Source organism: Ascaphus truei, chromosome 5 (assembly GCF_040206685.1).
Source record: "Ascaphus truei isolate aAscTru1 chromosome 5, aAscTru1.hap1, whole genome shotgun sequence".
Classification (NCBI taxonomy): domain Eukaryota; kingdom Metazoa; phylum Chordata; class Amphibia; order Anura; family Ascaphidae; genus Ascaphus; species Ascaphus truei.
This window is the reverse complement of record NC_134487.1, coordinates 43,155,535-43,177,189: the sequence shown is the minus strand read 5'-3', so window position 1 is coordinate 43,177,189 and position 21,655 is coordinate 43,155,535. Positions and strand designations below refer to the sequence as shown.

Genomic DNA, 21,655 nt, shown 5'->3' with positions numbered 1-21,655 from the left:
ATGTGTGCGTGTGCACATGTTTATGTGTGCGTGTGCGCATGTTTATGTGTGCGTGTGTGCATGTTTGTGTGTGTATATGTGTGCGTGTGCGCATGTATACGTGTGTGCATGTTTGGGTGTGTGTATATATGTGCGTGTGCGCATGTATATGTGTGTGCATGTATATGTGTGCATGTTTATGTGTGCGTGTGCGCATGTTTGTGTGCGTGTATATGTGCGCATGTATGTGTGCGTGTGCGCATGTTTGTGTGCGTGCATATGTGCGCATGTATGTGTGTGTGTGCGCATGTATATGTGTGCGTGTGCGCATGTATATGTGTGCGTGTGCGCATGTATATGTGTGTGCATGTATATGTGTGCGCATGTTTATGTGCGTGTATATGTGCGCATGTATGTGTGTTTGCGCATGTATGTGTGCGTGTGTGTGTGCGTGTGTGCATGTTTGTGTATATGTGTGCGTGTGCGCATGTTTGTGTGTGTGTATATGTGTGCGCATGTATATGTGTGCGCATGTAAATGTGTGCATGTGAACATGTGTATGTATGCACATGTGTATGTGTGCGCGTGCGCATGTATATGCGTGCGTTTGCATATATATCTATATCATACAAACACATACATACACACCTAAGCTCCGCAGGGCCCTGTGCCTGCAAAATGTCTCTGTAAAGTGCTATGTAAAACTAGCAGCGCTATACAAGAAGAAGCCATTATTAATTTTAATAACACACATTGAATTGTACACATTCACATAAAATTAAATATACATATTGTTTACAGCAGCGGTGCGCAAACTATGGGGCGCGACCCCCAGGGGAGGCGCGACACTGGCAACGGGGGGCGCGGGGTTTACAGAGGCCCCGCGCGCTTCCCGAAGGCATTTAAATCAAGTGCCGGGGGAGCTGCAGGGCCTCTGTAAACCTAACTTACCGTGGCTCCGGCGGCTTCCTCCCTGCGTCGCCATGGCAACGCGGCGTCAAAATGACGCTGTGAGGTCATGTGACGTCACGTTGCTATGGCAACGTGACGTCATTACGCCGGAGCACGGGTTAGTTGGGGTTGGGGGGGCGCGGGAGTGAGGGAACAGCCGACAGGGGGCCCCTGGTTTACAGTATTATATATACAGATTTGATTTTAAATGAGTTGTTAATATTTAACATTAACTACACACGTGCAATGGAATAAGGTTTAATTAATTAATTCTGAGCTACTCTCCTTTTCTGCTGCTCTGTCAGTTCTGTGGGGAAGATCATGTGACCAGGCAATGACTGATACATTTGTGCTCCATGCTCGTGCACGGCTGTGGTGGGGGCAGGACTCACAAAGGGGTGTGCCAGAGCCTGTTACAGAAAAGGAAGGGGTTGTGCCTTTCTAAAGGGTTGCTATAGAAACAAAAATGCTCGTTACATTAGAATACATTAAAAATTGTCTTTCAAAGTTGTTTTTAAAAAAAAAAGAAAATGTTACAAGTATTTTCTCACAGTACAGAACTGATTTATTAAAAAACCCACACATGCAGGATATTGACTGAACTGCAGCTTTAAGACATTTTGACTTATCTTTATATATTGTAAATATCTTTATGGACTCATTTAATTTATTTAAACAGTATATTCCATAATATACACTGACCAGTAATTAAATCACATTCCCAGAAAAGTTTACAATCTTGTTTCAGTTTCTGAAACAAAGCCAGAAAATGACAGATTGTCTCATTTTGAAACCTCTCTGTTCCAAAATAGAAGATTTGCAATTCAATACAGATTGATCCATATACAGAAATGACAGAAGCCGGTGATGGCCTACGCAGCTATAAGAAGGTTTAAGCTCCATCTGTTTAATTCTGTTGGTCATGCCTGCTGTTATAATACAATATCATTCATCAAGGGAAGCATTCTAGTTAGATGTTAGAACAATGCCCTATATTTGAGACACAGACATCTCTCTTGTAAAAAACATTACTTAACCAGATTATAGATTCATGTAAAAAGTGTTTACTTAGCCTCACAAACTTTTTAAAACAAAGATTGTTTTTAAAACATTACATTTGTTAAAAACATTACAGAAAAAAATAAAAAGAACCTACTTCTTGGTTCTCCATAATATAGATAAAAACTAAAAGTATTATTCTGCTCTTTGGGACACCACTTACTATTGACTCCATTACTTTGGGTGGTTTTCTGAGTACACATCTCTCTGGGAGAATTATTGATTAAGCAGGTTAATATTAATTATGCAGGTTATTCTGAGTAAACTGTTAGATTGAGATAGAAGAAGATTCTGTATAGGTGGTTGCCCCATTAATAATAAATGACCTCACCTACTGAATGAATCTTGTCTTGGGCTTCAAATTGCTGCATAATGGCAGAATTAATAGAAGGCGGAACACATCAATTCTTACACCCTTCAAGAAAAGTCAGGGGCCTAAGTACTAATATTATATTTTATATGTATTTATATGTATTTTAAATGTTTAATGCGTCAAAATGTCAGGGCTAAAATGTAATACAAACCTTCATAAAATGTGCAATGTATGTATGAAGACGTCATACATATGACACATAATTTGTTGTTTCAAATATTCAATACCCGATAAGTTAAATTAAAAACAGAATTATGTATATTTTATTCATGATTACCATTAAAAATATAAATGACGGTAGTATTATTTATAATAGCCACACTTTGAAAATAATAGTTTTTCTTAACCTATATAATGAAACATCTGTGCTACATGAAATATATTTTGGGGTTGATACAGAGCAACTTACATTCTGTGCTAACACTATTAACATACTCTTTAGGGTTTACACCAAGTTGAACTTGGCAGAAAATTTTGACACACTTTCTTTTTTTGGCACACAATCATTATTTTTTTAGAACATACCATTAACATCTATACTCCTAGTGCAGTCCAGATTTTTTTTTACACTGTTGGCGCATATTGAGAAATTTCCAGTTAGTCCATAGGCACACAAAAACACAATTTGAATTGAGATTTATGTGCACTAAAACCTTGTTTGCGGCGCTTAGTACTGAGGCCCCTTAGCCTTTTTGAATTTCTCTATTGCATAATATTTTCAGGATTAAGACAATGAGGCCAGACTTTTTAAACATTATATTTAAAACGTGGATGTGCTACTTGCCAGTAAAGGTCAGTGCGAAAAAAAATGGGCGCAACTAAATGCTTTAGCTTTACCAATTGATTGTTTGCCGTTACATCTTTTTGCAAAGCATTGCAAGCCCAGTGACAGAAATTGATTACAAGGGAAAAAGGAAAACCATACAAAGGATGTAATAACGAGGGCTGGTGTTAGGCCTTTTATGGGTTACACAGTATATCAAAACGTTCTTGACCAGTATGTGAAACTTTTGTTATAATCAAGAACTCTTTATAATCAAACAAACTGATACAGCTTCTACATGCTACAAAACAAATCACATTGACAAGACTGCAACATATGATAGATTTAATAGAAGACCTACCTTTGTGGTATGTAGAACATATTTTGCGGGGGAGGTTTGTAGAGAACTCCTTCATAAACTGGCCAGAGACCACCTAAAATTCTGAAGAGCGAACTTTTTCCACAGCCATTGGGGCCAGTAATAAGAAGGTGCATTCCTTCCTCTACCTGAACAGTGAACAGAAAAACGTCAGATCTGTTCATGTACTGCAACATTACTTCAAGAAGCACTTCAAACTTGGGGAAATTATCTGTTTCTTGTACTGCATTTAAAGATATTGCACAGTAGTTTTTTGTTTTATGAAAAGCCACAGCTACTGTATAAAGTAAAAAATATATATAAATATATTAGTGATGTTTCTCAATTGTACTCTATATAATTGTATTAACAAGTACTTATTTTCATCTAAACTTCATTCATGCCCTGACCTTTCAAAAACAGGTCACATAAGCTGTTCAACTGAATTAATGCAAAATTGGGTAGGTGTAAGCAGCAAGAGAAGAACAGGCCATTTTGTTACATACAAGGATTTTTACTAAGCAGAAATAAACACAAATTGCAGCACACAAGACCAGGGCCGCCGACAGGAGAGGAGCACTGGGTCCGCCCAGGTGGTCCGAACCCAGGCCAACTTCATTTTTCATGTCACATATGTGGGCCCCCCTCCGGTGGTGGGTAGGGCATTGGACAGACAACAACCATCTCACCACTGCTGTGCAGGTAGGGCCTGAGTGGCGGGGAAGGGAGAGTGAGAGAGGAAGAGTGAGAAATAGAAAAGAGGGAGAGTGAAATAGAGAGGGTGGGAGAGAGAATGAGGGGGAGGTGAGAGTGAGAGAGGGGGGTGGGAGAAAGAGTAAGATAGAGAGGGGAAGAGGGAGAAAGAGAGAGGGAGCATGAGGGAAAGAGACTTCTGAGGGAAATAGAGAGTGAGGTAAATGGATGGAGAGAGAACAGGGCGGGACAGGGGTAGTAGAGGGGAAAAGGCGGTGGGGGAGGCAGAGGATAAAGTGAAATTAGGTGAGTTAGGGGAGGTGTAGAGAAAAAGACGCAGAGAGAGGGGGCACAGGGAAAGTGTGAGAGAGGTGGAGATGAATAGTGTTGGGAGAAAGAGGGTGAGACGGGGTAGAGAAATACAGATGGGGAAGGGGAGTGGGAGAGGGGAGGAGCGTGAGAGAGAGGGGTGTGGGAAGCAAAAATGTCTCAAACCTCCAGGTGGAGGGAAAACACAATAAAGTCCCCAAATTAGATTCACTCGATACAACTATGTTTCAGTGATCTAGTGTGTAAGGGTGTGCGAGTCCATAATGGTACAATACACTAGTATAGAGAGATACTGGTGGCTGGAGCAAAGTGGGAAAAAAAAATCTGGAAGCAAGTGCCCCAAACTGTAACAGAGGGTGGATGATTGTAAGGTTTAATTAAAAGACAATTTTATTCATGTTAAACACAATAAAATAAAAGGGGTATATAGAACAAACCCAGTAAAACTGCTGTGAGCAGCAATTGAAAGTAACCCATAACGCGGTTAGGTAGCAGATGGCAGTAGTTGGCAAAACATTGTCTAAAAATAGGACAAAGGAGGTCTCTAATTAGGACATATTTAAGGTCTTTGTATAAAGGCAGTGTTTTATGCCACATGTTTCAGCTGGCCTGCTTAAATATGGGTCAGTGCTGTGTAATAAACACTTGAGTTGGTATGATAGGCTTGGTCTCTGATATTAACAATAAATCAAGAACCAGCTACCTAGTTGCCTATGGTGTGTACTGTACCAAGTTAGTTGCTCAGAGTCCAATACGTAATTGGGTTGCAGATTCCTGCGGCACTCAGTGTAGCACATAATACGCCAGAAATGCCAACCAGTCCGCTTGTTCAGATGTTGGTAATAATTGTAACAGCCTGCTGCTTAGTTACTTATAGTGTGTAACAATGTTATATTCCTATGCCCAATCTATGATTGTATCGTGGGTCACTGCAGCATCCAATTAGTGAAAATAGCAGCATAGGAAATCAGTAGAATAGGTGGTGTCTGCTGATCAGTACTGATAAGTATCCCACCTACTACTGTGGATACTAGTAATTATCCAATGTCCAGCCTGTGATTGGATCGTGGGTCCTTGCAGCCTTGCAGAGGGGAGGGGGGAGGAGAGTGAGAGAGAGGAGGGAGACAGAGGAGGGAGACTGAGAGAGAGGGGGAATAAGAGGGAGGAGAGAGAGAGAAGAGGGGGGAAAAGAGAGAAGAGGGGAGAAGAAAGAAAGAAGAAGTGGGACAGAGAGAAGAGGGCGGAGAGAAGAGGAGGATTTTTTTTTTTTTACATGTTATACTGCCTTGAATTCTATAACTGTATGTTGTACCCCACAATGTGATAACTGAGCAACATGGCAAATTAAATATACTGGAAATGATTACGTTCTAATTAAGGAATAACCTCAGGGTACTTAAATGTAAATTATATGTAAATAAATACTAATTATATGTAATTATGTGTACTTAATAGAGGATTACATTCAGAAGACACACAATGGATTCAGAAAATAGGAGAAAGTGAAGAACTCTTGTTATTCGTACTGTAGGTTTTCTCTTTTTCACAGATCTTTATATAACATTTGGGGATTTTAGGTGACTTTTGCAAATTAGTTTTTGTGACTTTGGAAAGTTGTTAAAGTTGGCAGGAAAATAGTGCAATTGAGCAGGGAAACACGATCAGTGTCTCAGCTATCACATGACCCTAGTGCACTTTACGTGTGTACGTGTGTACGTGTGTACGTGTGTGTGTGTTTCCCACATCAGAGTTTAGTGAATCCGGGTATTAGTGAGGGCAAAACATTGGATTCACTAGAATCACTAAAGGTTGATAAATAAAGAAACTGGCGCTATCTCCAATTTTATTCATGGACCTATTCCCTAAAGCCATATTGCCTGAGTTATAGGGGTGATTGCAATTCTATCCTTTACCCCAGGCTGCTGTTAGGCCTATCTTGCCAATGTACAGTATATAATGGCCATTATATACATTATTCAATTTAAGTCTAACAAACCTAGAATTGTTAATAAAATTACATAATATTAACAATGTAGTACTTATTAATTTATTAACCCCCTAGTAGCCCAAGTGGCTAGCTACTCATGGTCAACCTATTTTTGTATGTTAACACCTTTGGAGTCTGGAAGTATTCCATGGCAATGCATTGGTAGGCGTATGAATCAAAGGGGTTATATTATTTTCTGTCATAGGGTTTTGTAAGAAATTCTATTACATAACCCTATGGCAGAAAAGTGTGATATCTCCCACACCTCCACAATTATATTGCTAGCACAGATAAACAATGATTTCAGCAAGTTAACACATGTGTACAGCTAGCATTATTTACTGCAAAGTGAATGCCCTTTTCTTCTTTACAAGTGACCTTATGACTAAATTAATTGTTGGTGAATATAGAGGTAAAAACCGAAGAAAAGTACATATTGCAAAAACCGAAGAAAAGGAACCTAGTAAGGGCACTCTAAACACGTGGTGATATGGTGAACACTTTAAAACATACACTTTATTATAACAATTAAAATAATGGGATCTAACCTTATACAAGTTACACTACTAGTGGCCAGGATCCTATCCATTTAGCCAGTTACTCTGCCTCACTGTTGTTTGGCAGACCTGGCTATGGTCCCCTCCTATATGCTAGAGTGCTGTACATTTGTTTATTAGGGTCTATATATTACTGGCACATGCCACTACAGTAGCGATTAACAAGGTGTCTTGGTTCATTTGGACAGTGATCTACCATACCCACTGGTCCAAACTGCAGCATACATTAGTAGTGGATATTTGCAGTCATCCTCTCATTGATCCAGAACACCACATTTAGTGTTCATATTTTAAGGATCCAAGCGATTAATTCTAGTTTTATCACCCATTATTTTAATTGTTATAATAAAGTGTATGTTTTAAAGTGTTCACCATATCACCACGTGTTTAGAGTGCCCTTACAAGGTTCCTTTTCTTCGGTTTTTGCTATATGTACTTACCTAGGGAGCACCAACACTTTTGCATCTAGACAGCTGCGGGGGTTCTCTCTCCTGTCTTCGATATAGAGGTAATTAAAAAAAATATTGCAACAATTTGTTGTTATTGTTGGAATTAATGCTAAGTTTTTAAGGTTCATTCCAAGCGTCATTTCTTTTGCGCTTTTTTGTAATAAGTTTGAAGCAGGGAGTCTCTGGAACTGAACCACGTGGATTTCCGCTCCGTGGACCCCCAGCTTCCCGAGATACTTACCTCTGTAGGGGTTGGCGGTATCTCTCTCAAATGTAAATGTCCTGGTCATACAGGCCAATCGGAAGCTGCAAGGGATGGCTTTCTACTGGCTCACGTGACATTTAAGCCGAAATTACAAGAACCATTACTACTTTAAAAAATATATTTTGTCATAATGCGATCTGCACTATTTCCTGTGTCCTCTGTTTTTCATATTATGGAATTCTCCTCCCCACGTTCCTCACAGACATCATTATCCAAACATCATCTGAGGTGGTCACTCCTAATAACCACAAGGCTTATATTGCTCACATTAAATTTGGGTGAAATTTATTTATATTTTTCATTTTATTGTTATCAAACTTTGCATTTCTCTTCACCTTTTTATACCTTTGGATGTGAGTGCACTCCTGACCTGTTGCTCTCATTTCTACTATTGATCTGGATTGAATCCATCGTAAGAGCAGCACCCATCAAAGGACTGCATTTATATCCCCTTTTTACTTTTTCACCCTCACCAGTGTGTCCACTTGGTTTTTATTCCACAACGGTATTTGCGCTTGATCCTTGTTGTCCTCATCAAGAACCCAAACTAGCCCAACCAGACCTATTACCAGCACACCCTTCCGAGGTAAGTATCTCGGGAAGCAGGTGGTCCCTGGAGCTGAATTCAACGCAGTTCATCTCCAGGGACCCCCTGCTTCAAATATATTACATTAAAAAATGCAGCTTGGACTAATCCTTTAACTCAGCTATATTGACACTTTAGAAGCACATTTGCATGTTTTACTATTCTGTAAGCCCTTTTCACTTGTCCAAACTGTACGTAAAAAAGGCATTTTTAGAAGCGGTTTTATTCTGGCTGCGCAAATACGGGCAGAATGACAAAAATCACATTTTTTTTGCAAATTCGATATAAAGACGGGGGGGGTGAGGGGAGAGAGAGAGATGGGGGAAGAGAGAGAGATGGGGGAAGCGAGAGAGAGAGAGATGGGGTTCCCCAGAATTTCACAATATAATTCTATGGTTCCTTAAACATAAGAAAGTTGAAAACCTCTGTTCTAGGTGCAATCTTGGAGGACTGTAGAAAAAGATAGGCACATTATGAAAATATACCTACTGCAGTATATATAGGGGCCTATTCAGGTAGCTTCGATGTTATCACTGCAACATCGAACGTGTTTGCATGTTCCTACCGAACGGTATATTGTTTGGTACAAAAATGACACACCACACTAATCGGAATTTGCTTTTCAAGCGATATACACGTGCGATTTCACACCAGTCTGGAAGAGCTGCACAGAGAGCAGAGTGAAACTGCATCTCCCTGCCCAGGTCTTAGAGGCGATCGTGCCATTTTTCTTTTAATTTGATCAACATAGTATTGAAGCAGGCGGTCTCCGGAGCTGAACCGCATTCATTTCAGGTCTGGGGACTCCCTGCTTCCCAAGGTACAGGCTTCTGTATTGGATGCCTGTATCTCCTGCAAGTTTAAAAGTCCTGCATCCCGACCCACATAACGTGGGAGAATTAAACTTGCCGGAGATACAGGCACCCCATAGTGGGGCCTGTACCTAAGGATGCAAGGGGTCCCCAGACCTGAAAATAATGCGGTTCAGTTCCAGAGACCCCCTGCTTCAATACTATGTCATTAAAATTAACAGAGCTTCACTACCTTAGTGGCTAACCAGAAAGGAAATGAAGGGGTTAAATAGCTATACCTGGATTGTTGGTGGTAGAAGGGGTGGGTGAAGGTTATAGTTGCCCCATGGTGGGTGTTTAGGCCTTCCGGGAGGTATTAACCCCTCCCTTACCTTAGCGATTAAAAGGTAGTGAAGGGGTTACCCCTCCCACGAGGCCTAACCACACACACTGGAGAAACTACCCACTTCACATCCCCTCTACCAACACTACACAGGAATGTGCAAAAGTGCCATTATCCAAATATAGAGAATAGCGCTTTTGTCTATTCAAATAAACAATACAGTGCAATAAAATACTATACAATACAAAATATATTATTTAACAAAATACAGTAGCATTTAATCCATTGATTGTCACTGTGGTTATTTATGCCCTCAACGGGGCATAGGTAGCCACATTGGCAACCAATGGCCACCCTACTACCCACCCCCAACAACACCCCCCCACCCCCCCCACACACACACACACACACACACACACACATACAGTAATGAGCTAAAGTCCTATTATCCATGTCTGGATAATAGCGCATTTGACCATAAAAAAATAAAACAATAACCAGCCGATATAAAGTAAATAAAAGTAGTACAGTACTTACCCTTGCCAGGATGCAGGCCGTCCTCCACTTTGTCCTTTTTTTTCCTCTTCTGTGGCACCAACATTTAACTAAAAACACTAGATACTGGCAAGTAACCTTTTAATCACCTTAGCGGGTAGTAACTGCTATGGTAATTAAGCGGTTAACCCCTCCCGCTACCTACCCAAGAGGCCTAACCACCCACCCTGGGGCAATTACAGGCTTCACCCACCTCCTCTACCACTGAAAAAACATAATTGCTATTTAACCCCTTCATTACCTTAGCGGCTAGTCACTAAGGTAATGAAGCTGTGTTGTCATTTTATTTTTATTACATGAGATTGAAGCAGGGGGTCTCCAGAGCTGAAAGTATTGCTGGTCAGCTCTGGAAATCCCCAGCTTCAATCTTATGTAGTATCCAACTGACTGTACTGTCAGTATCTGTCTGGCTGCCATTATTGTAATATATATTTTTCACGTGTTTCCCATTAGGGGTATTGTATGATCTTTTTAGAGCTGTTTTGCACTGTCTTTCTTGTTTTTAAAAATAAAATGTACTCCTTCTTATGCACATCACGATTCCGATCTCGCCACGCTTTAGGTGGCGGAAACAAAATATGCGGGTTTTAGGTGCGATGTGCATATCGAACCTACCTGAATAGCAGTTACTTGCAAAAAATGTGAGCTTATGCATTTTTGGAGCTACCGAACGGCTTATCATAGCAAAAGTGCTAACGCTTGTTTTTTAAAAACAAAGCGTTAAGTCACTTATCGTAGCTAACTGAATAGGCCCCATAGTACTGTATATGATGTTGATAATCCTGATGACAGTCCCACTGGGGATCGAAACCTCAATGTGTATATTTTTCACTTTAGAAAAAAAATGTTCCCCATATTTCTCAATGTGCTGGTATTTTTTTCATTTTCTAATTTTAGTATATGATGTTAATGAATGAATGCATATTGAAGATTTATCCCTTCACATGCTATAGTTTCATTGGTTGGATGTCAATTTACAGAAGTTGTTATTCAAGCTTTATGCTCTTATAACCAATGTAGCAACATTAAATTTGTTGAACACATGCATCACTTAATCGCAAATAAAACTATTGTCGTAGCTTTATATAGTCCAGGTCATCCAGTGCACCAGGGAGACCGCTGGTGTTCAGGCAGCATTTTGAAATAATTATTTTATATAACTTATTTGTTGCACTTTATTTGCTGTTTATTTGTTTCACCCACTGGTGCCTCTGAGCCACTTACCTCCCGGCGCGGTTGTGCTAGGCAGACGACAGGTGCCGGCAGTGTCAGAGAAGTTGCGTTGGTGACCTGGTCGCTGGAGGTTAGAGGCGGCTCCCTTTGCAGGGCGCTGCAATGTTGAAGTTGCGCACGCATGCCCAGTGAGTTCTCCCATGCACAGAGAGGAGCTGCAGGGTGGCTATCACCCAGATAGGGCTCCTCCGGGACTAGAGCCCCCAGAAGTCTATGGGGCAAGGTACCACATGCTACACCATAGCCGCCATATCCCCCAGGGGGTGGGGGAACATGCTCTACAATTCGAGGCGCTGCTGAGATCTCAGCCCCGGGGTGTCCTACTCAGAAGTCCACCCCAGTCACTGCCTCCTAGTCGACCGGTGAGAAGTCCAATGCTAGCCCTCAGCCCCGGGCCGGGCACTGATCGTCGATTGTCAAGTGGCGGCTAGGAGTAACCTTACCGCAATTAGTGGAGGCTCTGACCATGTCATCACAAGCGCAAAATTACAGGAAGCTCAAAGCCTTCTCTGGGACGACCCATACCCCAGCGAGTAAAGAAGGGATCGAGTCCTGGAGGGAACATACCCTCAAGGTACTTGATGAATGGCCCTGTTCCGAGGTGGTGAAACGTCAGTGGATAATGGAGAGTCTCCGGCCTCCCGCATCTACTATGATTAGTATGCATCGCGATCAAGACGCTGAAATCTCTGCCCATAGGATTGTGGATCTGCTGGTACGCATCTACAGAAAGGATGAAGATGAAATCGAACTGTGGTCTAAATACTACAGCCTCAGACAAAAGGATGGGGAAGACCTGTCCATCTTCATCCAATGGATACAACTGGTACTATGGATGAGTACCGTCACAAACAATTCCTTAGAGGGGCTATCCCCACCCATCACATAGTGATCATGATTAGGTGCTCTCTATTGCAAGGACTCTCTTCGATATGCTCGGTACCCTGGAAGGCGCTCAGAAAAGTGAGTGGAGCAAGCATGTGGAAACACTGGTACATGCATATAATTGTACCCGCCACGAGTCCACGGGATTCTCTCCATACTTTCTCATGTTCGGTCGAGATGCCCGACTACCGGTAGACGTGCGTCTGAGGGTATCAACAGATGGAGTACACAATATGACGCACTTCAGATATGTGCAACGACTGCAGGAAAGCTTGCAAAAGCCTTATCAGTTAGCCAAAAAGTCCTCTTCCCAGCTAAACGCTAACAATAAAAAATGACATGCCCATAAGGTCAGACATCGGGAGATTCGTCCTGGAGACACCGTGCTTCTCCGCAATCTCGGAATCCCCGGGAAACATAAATTGGCCGACCATTGGCGAGACGGAGTGTTCGAAGTTGAGTCACAAATGCCGGGCCTCCCTGTCTATCGCATAAAAGACGCGGATGGCCGGGTAAGGGTCTGGCAGAGCAATCATCTCCTACATATCCCACAAGTGGGGGATGACGACCAGGAGATACCGGCTACACATCTGAATCGTGAGCCAGCAAGATCAGGAGACAACGAAGACACTATAAATGAGACCACCGAGGATTCTATGGACAACGAAGAAACAGTGAATGAAACCATAGATCAGGGGTGGGCAACCTATTTTTCAATGTAGCCACAGGTGTATCGAATTAGAAGTGAAAATAGCCACACCATGTAAAAATTGAAGTATTATGTTCCGCATGCGAAAATTTTAAACAACACACACTGTTTGAACAAGTTTATAAATTCTCAGACCGCAAACCCCCTCATCCTCTCACCCCCCACTATCCTCTCACCCCCTCCTCATCTTCCTCTCATGCCACCACCACTACCCTCCTCCTCATCATCATCTAATTTAACCCCCCCTCATCACTATTTCATTTAACCCCCCCATCATCATCTCCCCCAGCACCCTTCATCTCCCCCTCCCCCAGCACCCTTCATCTCCCTCTCCCCCAGCACCCTTCATCTCCCCCTCCCCCAGAACTCTTCATCTCCCCCGGTCCCTTTCTGCAGTCCCCCTCATCATAAAGCACCCCCCCAATGCCTACCAGATCGCGGCGGTGGTGGCAATGGAAGAAGCGGCGGCGATGGAAGAAGCGGCGGCGGTGGTGGGCCTAGCCAGGAGGGGGGGAGCGTGTCAGCCAGTCAACTTCTGCTGCTGGAGCAGGCTCGGAGGGGAGGGAGCTCGCCCGTCACAAGTGCTGGAACGGGCTCGTTGGGTGGTGGGGGAGGGAGGGGAGCGCATCACACCGCTGGAGCGCGCTCCTTCCCTACCAAGGAAGGGGGGGGGGGGGTATTGAAGGGGCCATCGCGGGCCGCACAGGGAGTCCTGGCGGCCCCGTATGTTGTACAGTAGTTACTTAATTCGCCACAGTTTCACTGCCAATTCGCTACAAGCGAATGGAGACAGGGTTGCCCACCCTGGCCATAGATGATCCTATAGAGGGACCCTCTCAAAGGGTACTTCTAAGTCATAGGGCACATCCCGAAGGAGCTACGGGTAAAGGACACAGATGACAAACGCCTACCCCGGTGGCTCCAATGAGCCAACCTTTGGACCCAAGAAGTCCCTGCTTTGTGCCACAAAGAGACTTTACAGAGATTTTAGTACCCCCAATGGGAAAGGCTGAGCTTCATGACTATGAACATTACAATGTTCCTACGATACAATTGGGGCACCCCACTATGAGGGTCAGCAGTGGACTCATAGTAAGATTAAGTCGGTCATAGTCATGTTTACCAAGATGTATAACCTGATTTAAAGCCGATTAATGTGATAAGTTATATCCATGAAACTGCATTTTTAGTATATAACGCCTGGTGTGGTTATATTGTTATGTTTTGCACTGTGCCCAAGCGGGAACGTTGGGGTTTCACCAGTGGGAAATTATAGCCCAGGTCCCCCATAGCCCCATACCTCATGGCGCGGTTGTTCTAGGCAGAGGATAGGTGCCAGCAGTGTCAGGGAAGTTGTGCCAGCGACCCAGTCGCTGGAGGCCAGCAGCAGCTCCCTTTGCAGGACGCAGCCATGTTGAAGTTCCGCACACATGCGCAGTGAGGTCGCGCATGCGCAAAGAGGAGCTGCAGGGTGGCCATCACCCAGATAGGGCTCCTCAAGGACTACAGCCCCCAGAAGACGATGGGGCAAGGTACCACACGCTACACCGTAGCCGCCATATCCCCCAGGGGGTGGGGGAACATGCGCTACATTTATAACATCTGTCATATATGTTAACCCATGTAATTAAAAATTTAATATTTATTATTTGCTTACGTATATAATGTAGAATTTAGAATCTGCTAATATAAAATCTTACTTTAATGTTCAGCTTGGAAACCACCACATCTCCATTTGGGGTGATGATTGGCACATTTTCACAGATTATTCCATGATCAACATCAATGACTTTACCTATGAGAAAAATATAATACAACTTAACATGTACCATGCTTAGCTAAATATTTAGAATTGTTTTATATAATTTAATAAGCAAAAGCACATATGAAGAGCCAATAATAGAACTGAAAGGAGATGACCAAGAGAGCAAAAATGTAATATGCTGTTATTTGACTGATAAAATATGTGACGATTTTTAAAAGCTAGTATGGGCGTTCTATAAGTAAACAGTTATTTTAAAGGAGCAGTCCCATCATGACATCCCATTTATTTTATTAAGGTTGGAAGCAGGGTGTCCCCGGAGCTGAACCATGTTTATTTCAGCTCCGGGGACCACCTGGCTCCCAAGATAATTTCTGGAGAAGCTGCTGCCCACACTTCATGGAGCTTTAAAAACCCCACGTTACACGGGTCAATGGGCGTGGCTTTTTATTGACCAGTATGCAGTGTGAGATTTAAAGCTCCCTTTTGTATCTCCTAGTGGGTACTGTACCGGTGGCACCTTCCCTGGTAAGTATCTTGAGAAGCAGGTGGTCCCCGAGCGGAAAAAAACAAACAAAATTCAGCTCTGGAGGCTTCCTATCTATGAAAAAAAAAAAAAACAAGACATGGGGAACTGCTCCATTAAGTTGAAATAATCAATGTCTACTGCTGTTTCTTACTACTTAGATTTTGTAATCCTCATACTGTACATACTTCTGTGATTTTGGCAAATAAAAACTGTTTTCAGAATTGCGGACTCAGTTTCTTACTATGTCAAAAAGAATTAAAGGTCAAACCACAAACCCAGACATGGAAGAGTAGCAAATAAAGTCAGAAACTTCCTTAAAACAACAGCTACATTATTATTCCATTAGATTAGAAAGTATAAAAAAAAATGTCAATGCATAGAGTATACAGTAATTGTTAATGGTGGGATAAGCAAGTGCACTGTATATGTTATATTGTATACATTCTAGAATAATCTAATACATACCCAGGATATTGGAGATACAGCCTCTTTCCCCAGCCTACTTATGTCCCTTTTGAAAAACTGTGCAAGTCAAAATGTAAAGCCATAAGAAAGAGGCGTAAAGGAAAACGCAGAGACCGATGTTTGAAGGCTATGGTAACCAACTTGCTATAAATGGAAAACATGTACTGTAGATACCAACCAAAACACATATCTTCAAATCAATACACAGATGTATATCAGACAGACTGTAAATGGGCAATGGCTCTAAATTAATTGGGGGTTAGTGTCTATCCAAGGACCATTGGATTGGATATGGTTTCAAAGAATGTGGTAGGAGGAAAAATCTCTTTGATCCATGTTGGATTACTTTTTTCAGACACTCTGGTTGATTTGATTCACCAAGTTGATTCTGCCAGTGCAGCCAATATACCCAAACTACACAATCTACAAAACCAAGGTCTTTGACTGCAAACAGGCCACATGCTATTTCCACTTCAATTTATTTAGACTGCAGGAGGAAATTTTAGCAGCTCCCAGTACAAGAAGCTCGTTTATCACTTAAAGTGTAATATATCAGAATATTTAATGGACATTTCAGGTACTAGCAACTGCTTTATGTATATAGCAAAAAGTATAGAACCTGTACGCTCCGAGAAACAGAAATGTGGCTTTGACAAAAACTTTGTAAGCACAGAGAAAAGGACATAATATTGATAAATGCTGTAAAGGCAGTGTGGCTACATGAAATTCTGAATGTACATTTATTATATATAAAATAAATGTTAGCATGTACCATATTTTTTATTTGCAATGGTAAATAATTATTTATTTTAGATCAATGCAGTTTTAAGATTTTAAAGTTAAAATACAAAACTACCACAAAAACTAAATTTAGAGAAGTGTAGGTTAGTGGTAATGCCTTTTAAACATAAACCTAGTTAAAATTCCAATGTCAGCATCTTGTGATCTTGAGGAAGTCACTTTATCTTTCTGTGCATTATAGACACATACTGATACTGTAAGTCAGCGGTATGCAAAGTGGGGGGCGCACGATTTTTTTGGGGGGGGGCGCGGGCGGTTGCAGAGGCCCCTTGCTCTTCCCCAAGGCATTTAAATTAAATGCCGGGGGATTGCGTGAGGCCTCTGCAACTCACTTACCGGGGTTCAGACGCGTTGCTGTGACGTGTTGCCATCAAATGACGTTGCGGTGTCATGTGGAGTGACGTCACATGTCCGTCTCCATGGCAGCGGGGTCACGTGACAGCACGTCATTTGACGCCGCCAAACCACGAAGGGGACGCGCGAGGGGGAGCAGGTAGAGGGGGGGGGGGGCGCAGCTTCAAAAGTTTGCACTCCCCTGCTGTAAGTAACAAAAAGCACAGTCTTTTTTTTTAGAGTTGAACGTAATAAGAGCCATATTGTACTATAGTAGCCATAACAATGTTTAAATAATTTTTTCATTAGAGCACGTGTTATAATATAGATGCGGTAAACATAAATTAAGTAAGCAAATCATAATGAATCACTTTCCAACTTATAAAAAAAAATTAAATGATAATTTTGGCTTAAGATAAATTGTTTGATCAAAGTTTTCCTTTCACCTGCACTATTTACCCAATTGTTATACTTTTGTGAATTTAGCCAAAAGAGTTTTATGTTGAAGATTAAATATACTGTAACAAGCACATGAAAGTATTGCTGATGCTCACAATCGCAGGGTCTCCATTAATCACAGAACTATAGAATGTACTGTGTACACGAGCAATCAATAAATACTTTTTATGTCATCTAAAAGTGCAGTAAATGTTCTGTTTTAATCACTGATGTATGTGCCAAGTAACCTTTCTATAAATTATAAAACCGCATTTGAATATTATCACTATTTACCTGTTATATCCTTCATATTACTCCAATTTTCCTTTGCAACTTGCCTTTCCTTTCCCCTATTCATCCTGCCTACATACCCCATTGTAAAATTACCATGTTGTTTTCTGTTTCAATGGAAATAGTTATGCAAAAAAGAATTTGAAGGCAATTCTAAAAGAAAATGCAGGCACTGAAAGCCTATTTTCAGATTCAGCCCTGCTCACTGTATCCTTTAAATTGCTGTTGCAGTCTTTCCACTGTCAGGTATGAAACAATAACTAGCTCCTAACAAAATCAGTATATACTGTATTGCCGCTATCAGTATATGCTGTCATATGAGTTGTGGCACTTCCGCTAAGGATTCCGTCGTTAAAGCAGCAATTCACAATAATCGCCATTTTTGTTAATATATTGTTTTCATTTACTGTAATAGATCTTCTTGCCCTTTCCAAAGGTGATTTTATTTTTAAAACCTGATGCTTTATTCAGGAGAGTGGCAGTAAGGGGGTTAAGGAATATGGTGCAGGGCTTCTAGCATAACACACTTTGGTGCACTGCAGCAAGAGCCAACCTCTCTGCTTGATAAAACGCTGACAAGAACAACACTGGTTTCTCAAACCTGGAGAGAGAATGCACAGGGAAACTCAGCTGATTCTTGATCTAGAGATGGCTGGAAGCCACTAATGTGTGTAAGGCTCAAACAGAACATTTAGGCAGGGTCGTGCAAGGTAGCACCAGCCGCTATATTTTGATTGTAGATTTTGAGTAATGTAAATATGTTTGTGTTGAAAATAAATAGAAACCAAACTGGATCAGCACTCAAAAAGTAAATCAAAGAAAAATGAAGGACTTACGTGTTGCTTTTGGACTCACCAAGTTTTTCTTTAATGTATAAAATAAGCAGCAATACAGAAAAATCAGCCCACACAGGGAAAGGAAATGTCAGCAGACACACTGTTATATGTGCCCAATAAAGCAACGTTTCAAGGCCCCCTGGCCCCTTCGTCTGGCTGATTTTTTTCTAATTTCTGTTTTTGAGACCAAAAGCAACACATACAGTAAGTCCTTAATTTTAATTTGATTTACTTTTTGAGTGCTGATTCAGTTTGGTTTTTGTATAGTTGTATGCAACTTGTCGTATAGATCAGGGCTGCACAACATACGGCCCGCGGGCCGCATGCGGCCTGTCTGGCCTCTCTGTGCGGCCCTCGATGACTCTGGCCTGGCGCCAGTTAATTAAATAAATAAAAAAAAAAAAGTTTAAAAAAATGGTGACGATTCATCCCTCCTCCCTCCCTCTCCCTCCCAGCCCCCTCCCTCTCCCTCTCCCTCCCCGCCCCCGGGTTTTGCGGTGCGCGAGGGCAGCAGCAGCATGAAGAGGATGTGTGGTTTTTTTTCTTCAATAGCAGGCTGCCGTGGAGGTCAGAGCTTGCCAGGGGCGGCGCTTAGTACCGGGGAGGAGAGGATGTGCTGAGCTCATCTAAGAGAGGTGTGTGTGTGTGTGTGTGTGTGTGTGTGTGTGTGTGTGTGTGTGTGTGTGTGTGTGTGTGTGTGTGTGTGTGTGTGTGTGTGTGTGTGTAAAACGGGCTGGTGGGGGGGGGTGGGTGTGTAAAACGGGCTGGTGGGGGGTGGGTGTGTAAAACGGGCCGGTGGGGGGTGGGTGTGAAAAACGGGCTGGTGGGGGGTGGGTGTGTAAAATGGGCTGGTGGGGGGTGGGTGTGAAAAACGGGCTGGTGGGGGGTGGGTGTGAAAAACGGGCTGGTGGGGGGTGGGTGTGAAAAACGGGTTGGTGGGGGGTGGACTGCTGACATGTGAGGGGGGGTGGGCTGCTGACATGTGAGGGGGGGGTGGGCTGCTGACATGTGAGGGGGGGGTGGGCTGCTGACATGTGAGGGGGGGGTGGGCTGCTGACATGTGAGGGGGGGTGGGCTGCTGACATGTGAGGGGGGGGTGGGCTGCTGACATATGAGGGGGGGGCTGCTGACATGTGAGGGGCAGGGGGGGAAGTGATGTGAGGTGCAGGGGGGGGGAAGTGATGTGAGGTGCAGGGGGGGGAAGTGATGTGAGGTGCAGGGGGGAAGTGATGTGAGGTGCAGGGGGGGAGTGATGTGAGGTGCAGGGGGGGAGAGTGATGTGAGGTGCAGGGGGGGGAGAGAGTGATGTGAGGTGCAGGGGGGAGAGGGATGTGAGGTGCAGGGGGGGGGAGAGAGTGATGTGAGGTGCAGGGGGGGGAGAGAGTGATGTGAGGTGTAGGGGGGAGAGTGATGTGAGGTGCAGGGGGGGAGAGAGTGATGTGAGGTGCAGGGGTGGGAGAGTGATGTGAGGTGCAGGGGGGGGAGAGAGTGATGTGGGTTGCAGGGGGAGGGTGTGATGTGAGTTGCAGGGGGGAGAGTCATTTTGAGGGGAGGGGGAAAGAGTGTCATATTGAGGGGAGGGGGAAAGAGTGTCATATTGAGGGGAGGGGGAGAGTCATATTGAGGGGAGGGGGAGAGAGTGTCATTAAGGGGAGGGGGAGAGAGTGTCCTATTGAGGGAAGAGAGACATGGGGGGGATGCTGACTTATGGGGGGGGGGGGGTGCTGACATGGAATGGGCTGGGGGGATGTGGAGGGGGGTATTGTGTGTTTGATGTGGAGGGGGGTATTGTGTGGGTGAGGGGGAGAGATGGTGGTATGAGAGATAGATGGGGAGTATCGTAAAGATTGATAGTGAGGGGTTCTGGGGGAGATATGAGGATGATGATGATGGTGATGATGATGAGAGGTGGTGGAGGAGAGATGATGATGATGATGATGATTATTTAACCCGTGCGGCCCAATTTTTTTTCCTTGGAGCAGTTTGGCCCTTCTCACTTTACGAGTTGGGCAGGCCTGGTATAGATGCAGGATCATAGCACCTTTAGCTGAATTAAATTAGAAAGGGTGAGTGCTAGTTCATTCTATTTTTGTATGTGTTGAAAATAAAGGCTGCTCTCAAGACTGGTTGATTTTCAGCCTCTGGCTGCGTAGTGTTGGCATCTGCAACACAGCCTTGAATCCACCCTATTACAAGGAGATAAGTGTTTCAAATATGAAGTGTCCGGGAGCTTAAAATGTAGCTCTCCCCAGAGCCCATTGCAGATATTAAGAAAATCTAGAGATTTAAGATATTTGTTTTGTTTACATATCATAGATTATATGATCAAGTTACTAGAGAAAAACAAATGTACACCAAGTCCCTATTGACAACAGATGTACAGATAGATTAGCCTCTGGTCAGAGGATTTTGTTTTTTAATAGTCATTTTGACTGTTTTACCACTGCATGTTTGAAACACTGCAATATCTGTTAAACCACGGGTAGTCCATTTTTTTTGTCATGGTCCACATTTTTTTGTCAAGGTATAGTCAATGTCTACACTCCAGAGAAACATTTTTCACAATGCAAGTGCCCTGTGTCTAACAAACATATAATTAGTGCATAGGTAATATACCCCATTGCTTATATTTTAAGTGCATTAAGGAACAAATAGACAGGGGTGGCAGAGTGACACGGGGCACGGAGTGCTGCATGGGAGTGACCAAAGTGGCATGTGGGAAGAGAACTAGTGGCAACCAATTTAACAAAGAAATAATCTGTTTGATAGTAAATCAGATATGGGGGGGAGGCAGAAAGTGGCATGAGGAATAGAGAGTAAGGGAAGTATTGTGGGACGAAGGGGCAGCAAGTGGCATGAGTAGAGAGTGATGGGGGGTCACCTGGGCTCTCAATTCCTTAGGAGCACTGCAGAAGAAGCAGCGCAGACTGGCGAGGAGCCCCATATGGGGAAGCAGGGAGCTGCCACCTGTCACGTGGTTCCCCTCAATGCATTGTGGAGCATGCAATTGCAGACTGCAGCGGTGATTGATAGATCACCGGCGTGTGTGTCAAGTAGAGGGGACTGGGTGATAAGATTTTGGGATGGGGCAGGAAGGGGGTTGGAGGAAGTAGGATCCGCTGTCCATTTTAAAGGGTGCGGCGGCAGATCACCTATTGACTAAACATAGAAAAAGCAACACACAAGTAGAGTTTTACCAAGAATACTCATGTAGACTTTCAGCAACAAAAGGTGATCCTTGCCTGGAATTCTTAACTTTGTTTAATGTTACTTTAAAAAATCATCATGTTTCTCACAGATCTACAGGAACATCAGAAGATCCCTTCTAAACAGA

General features: G+C 43.1%; 1 protein-coding gene across 3 annotated transcripts in view; it reads right to left on the bottom strand.

Annotated features, from left to right (window-relative positions):
- ABCD2 (ATP binding cassette subfamily D member 2) overlaps positions 1-21,655 on the bottom strand; it is a 119,967-nt gene that overhangs the window by 59,696 nt on the left and 38,616 nt on the right. For all 3 annotated transcript variants that reach the window (XR_012801634.1, XM_075599760.1, XM_075599759.1), the window contains exons 5-6: positions 14,567-14,661; positions 3,487-3,632 (exon numbers count right to left, since the gene is read on the bottom strand). Coding sequence is in view for 2 of the 3 variants with exons in the window: in XM_075599760.1 (XP_075455875.1) it covers positions 3,487-3,632; positions 14,567-14,661 (241 nt within the window). In the remaining variant the exon portion in view is untranslated. The remainder of the gene's footprint in view (positions 1-3,486; positions 3,633-14,566; positions 14,662-21,655) is intronic.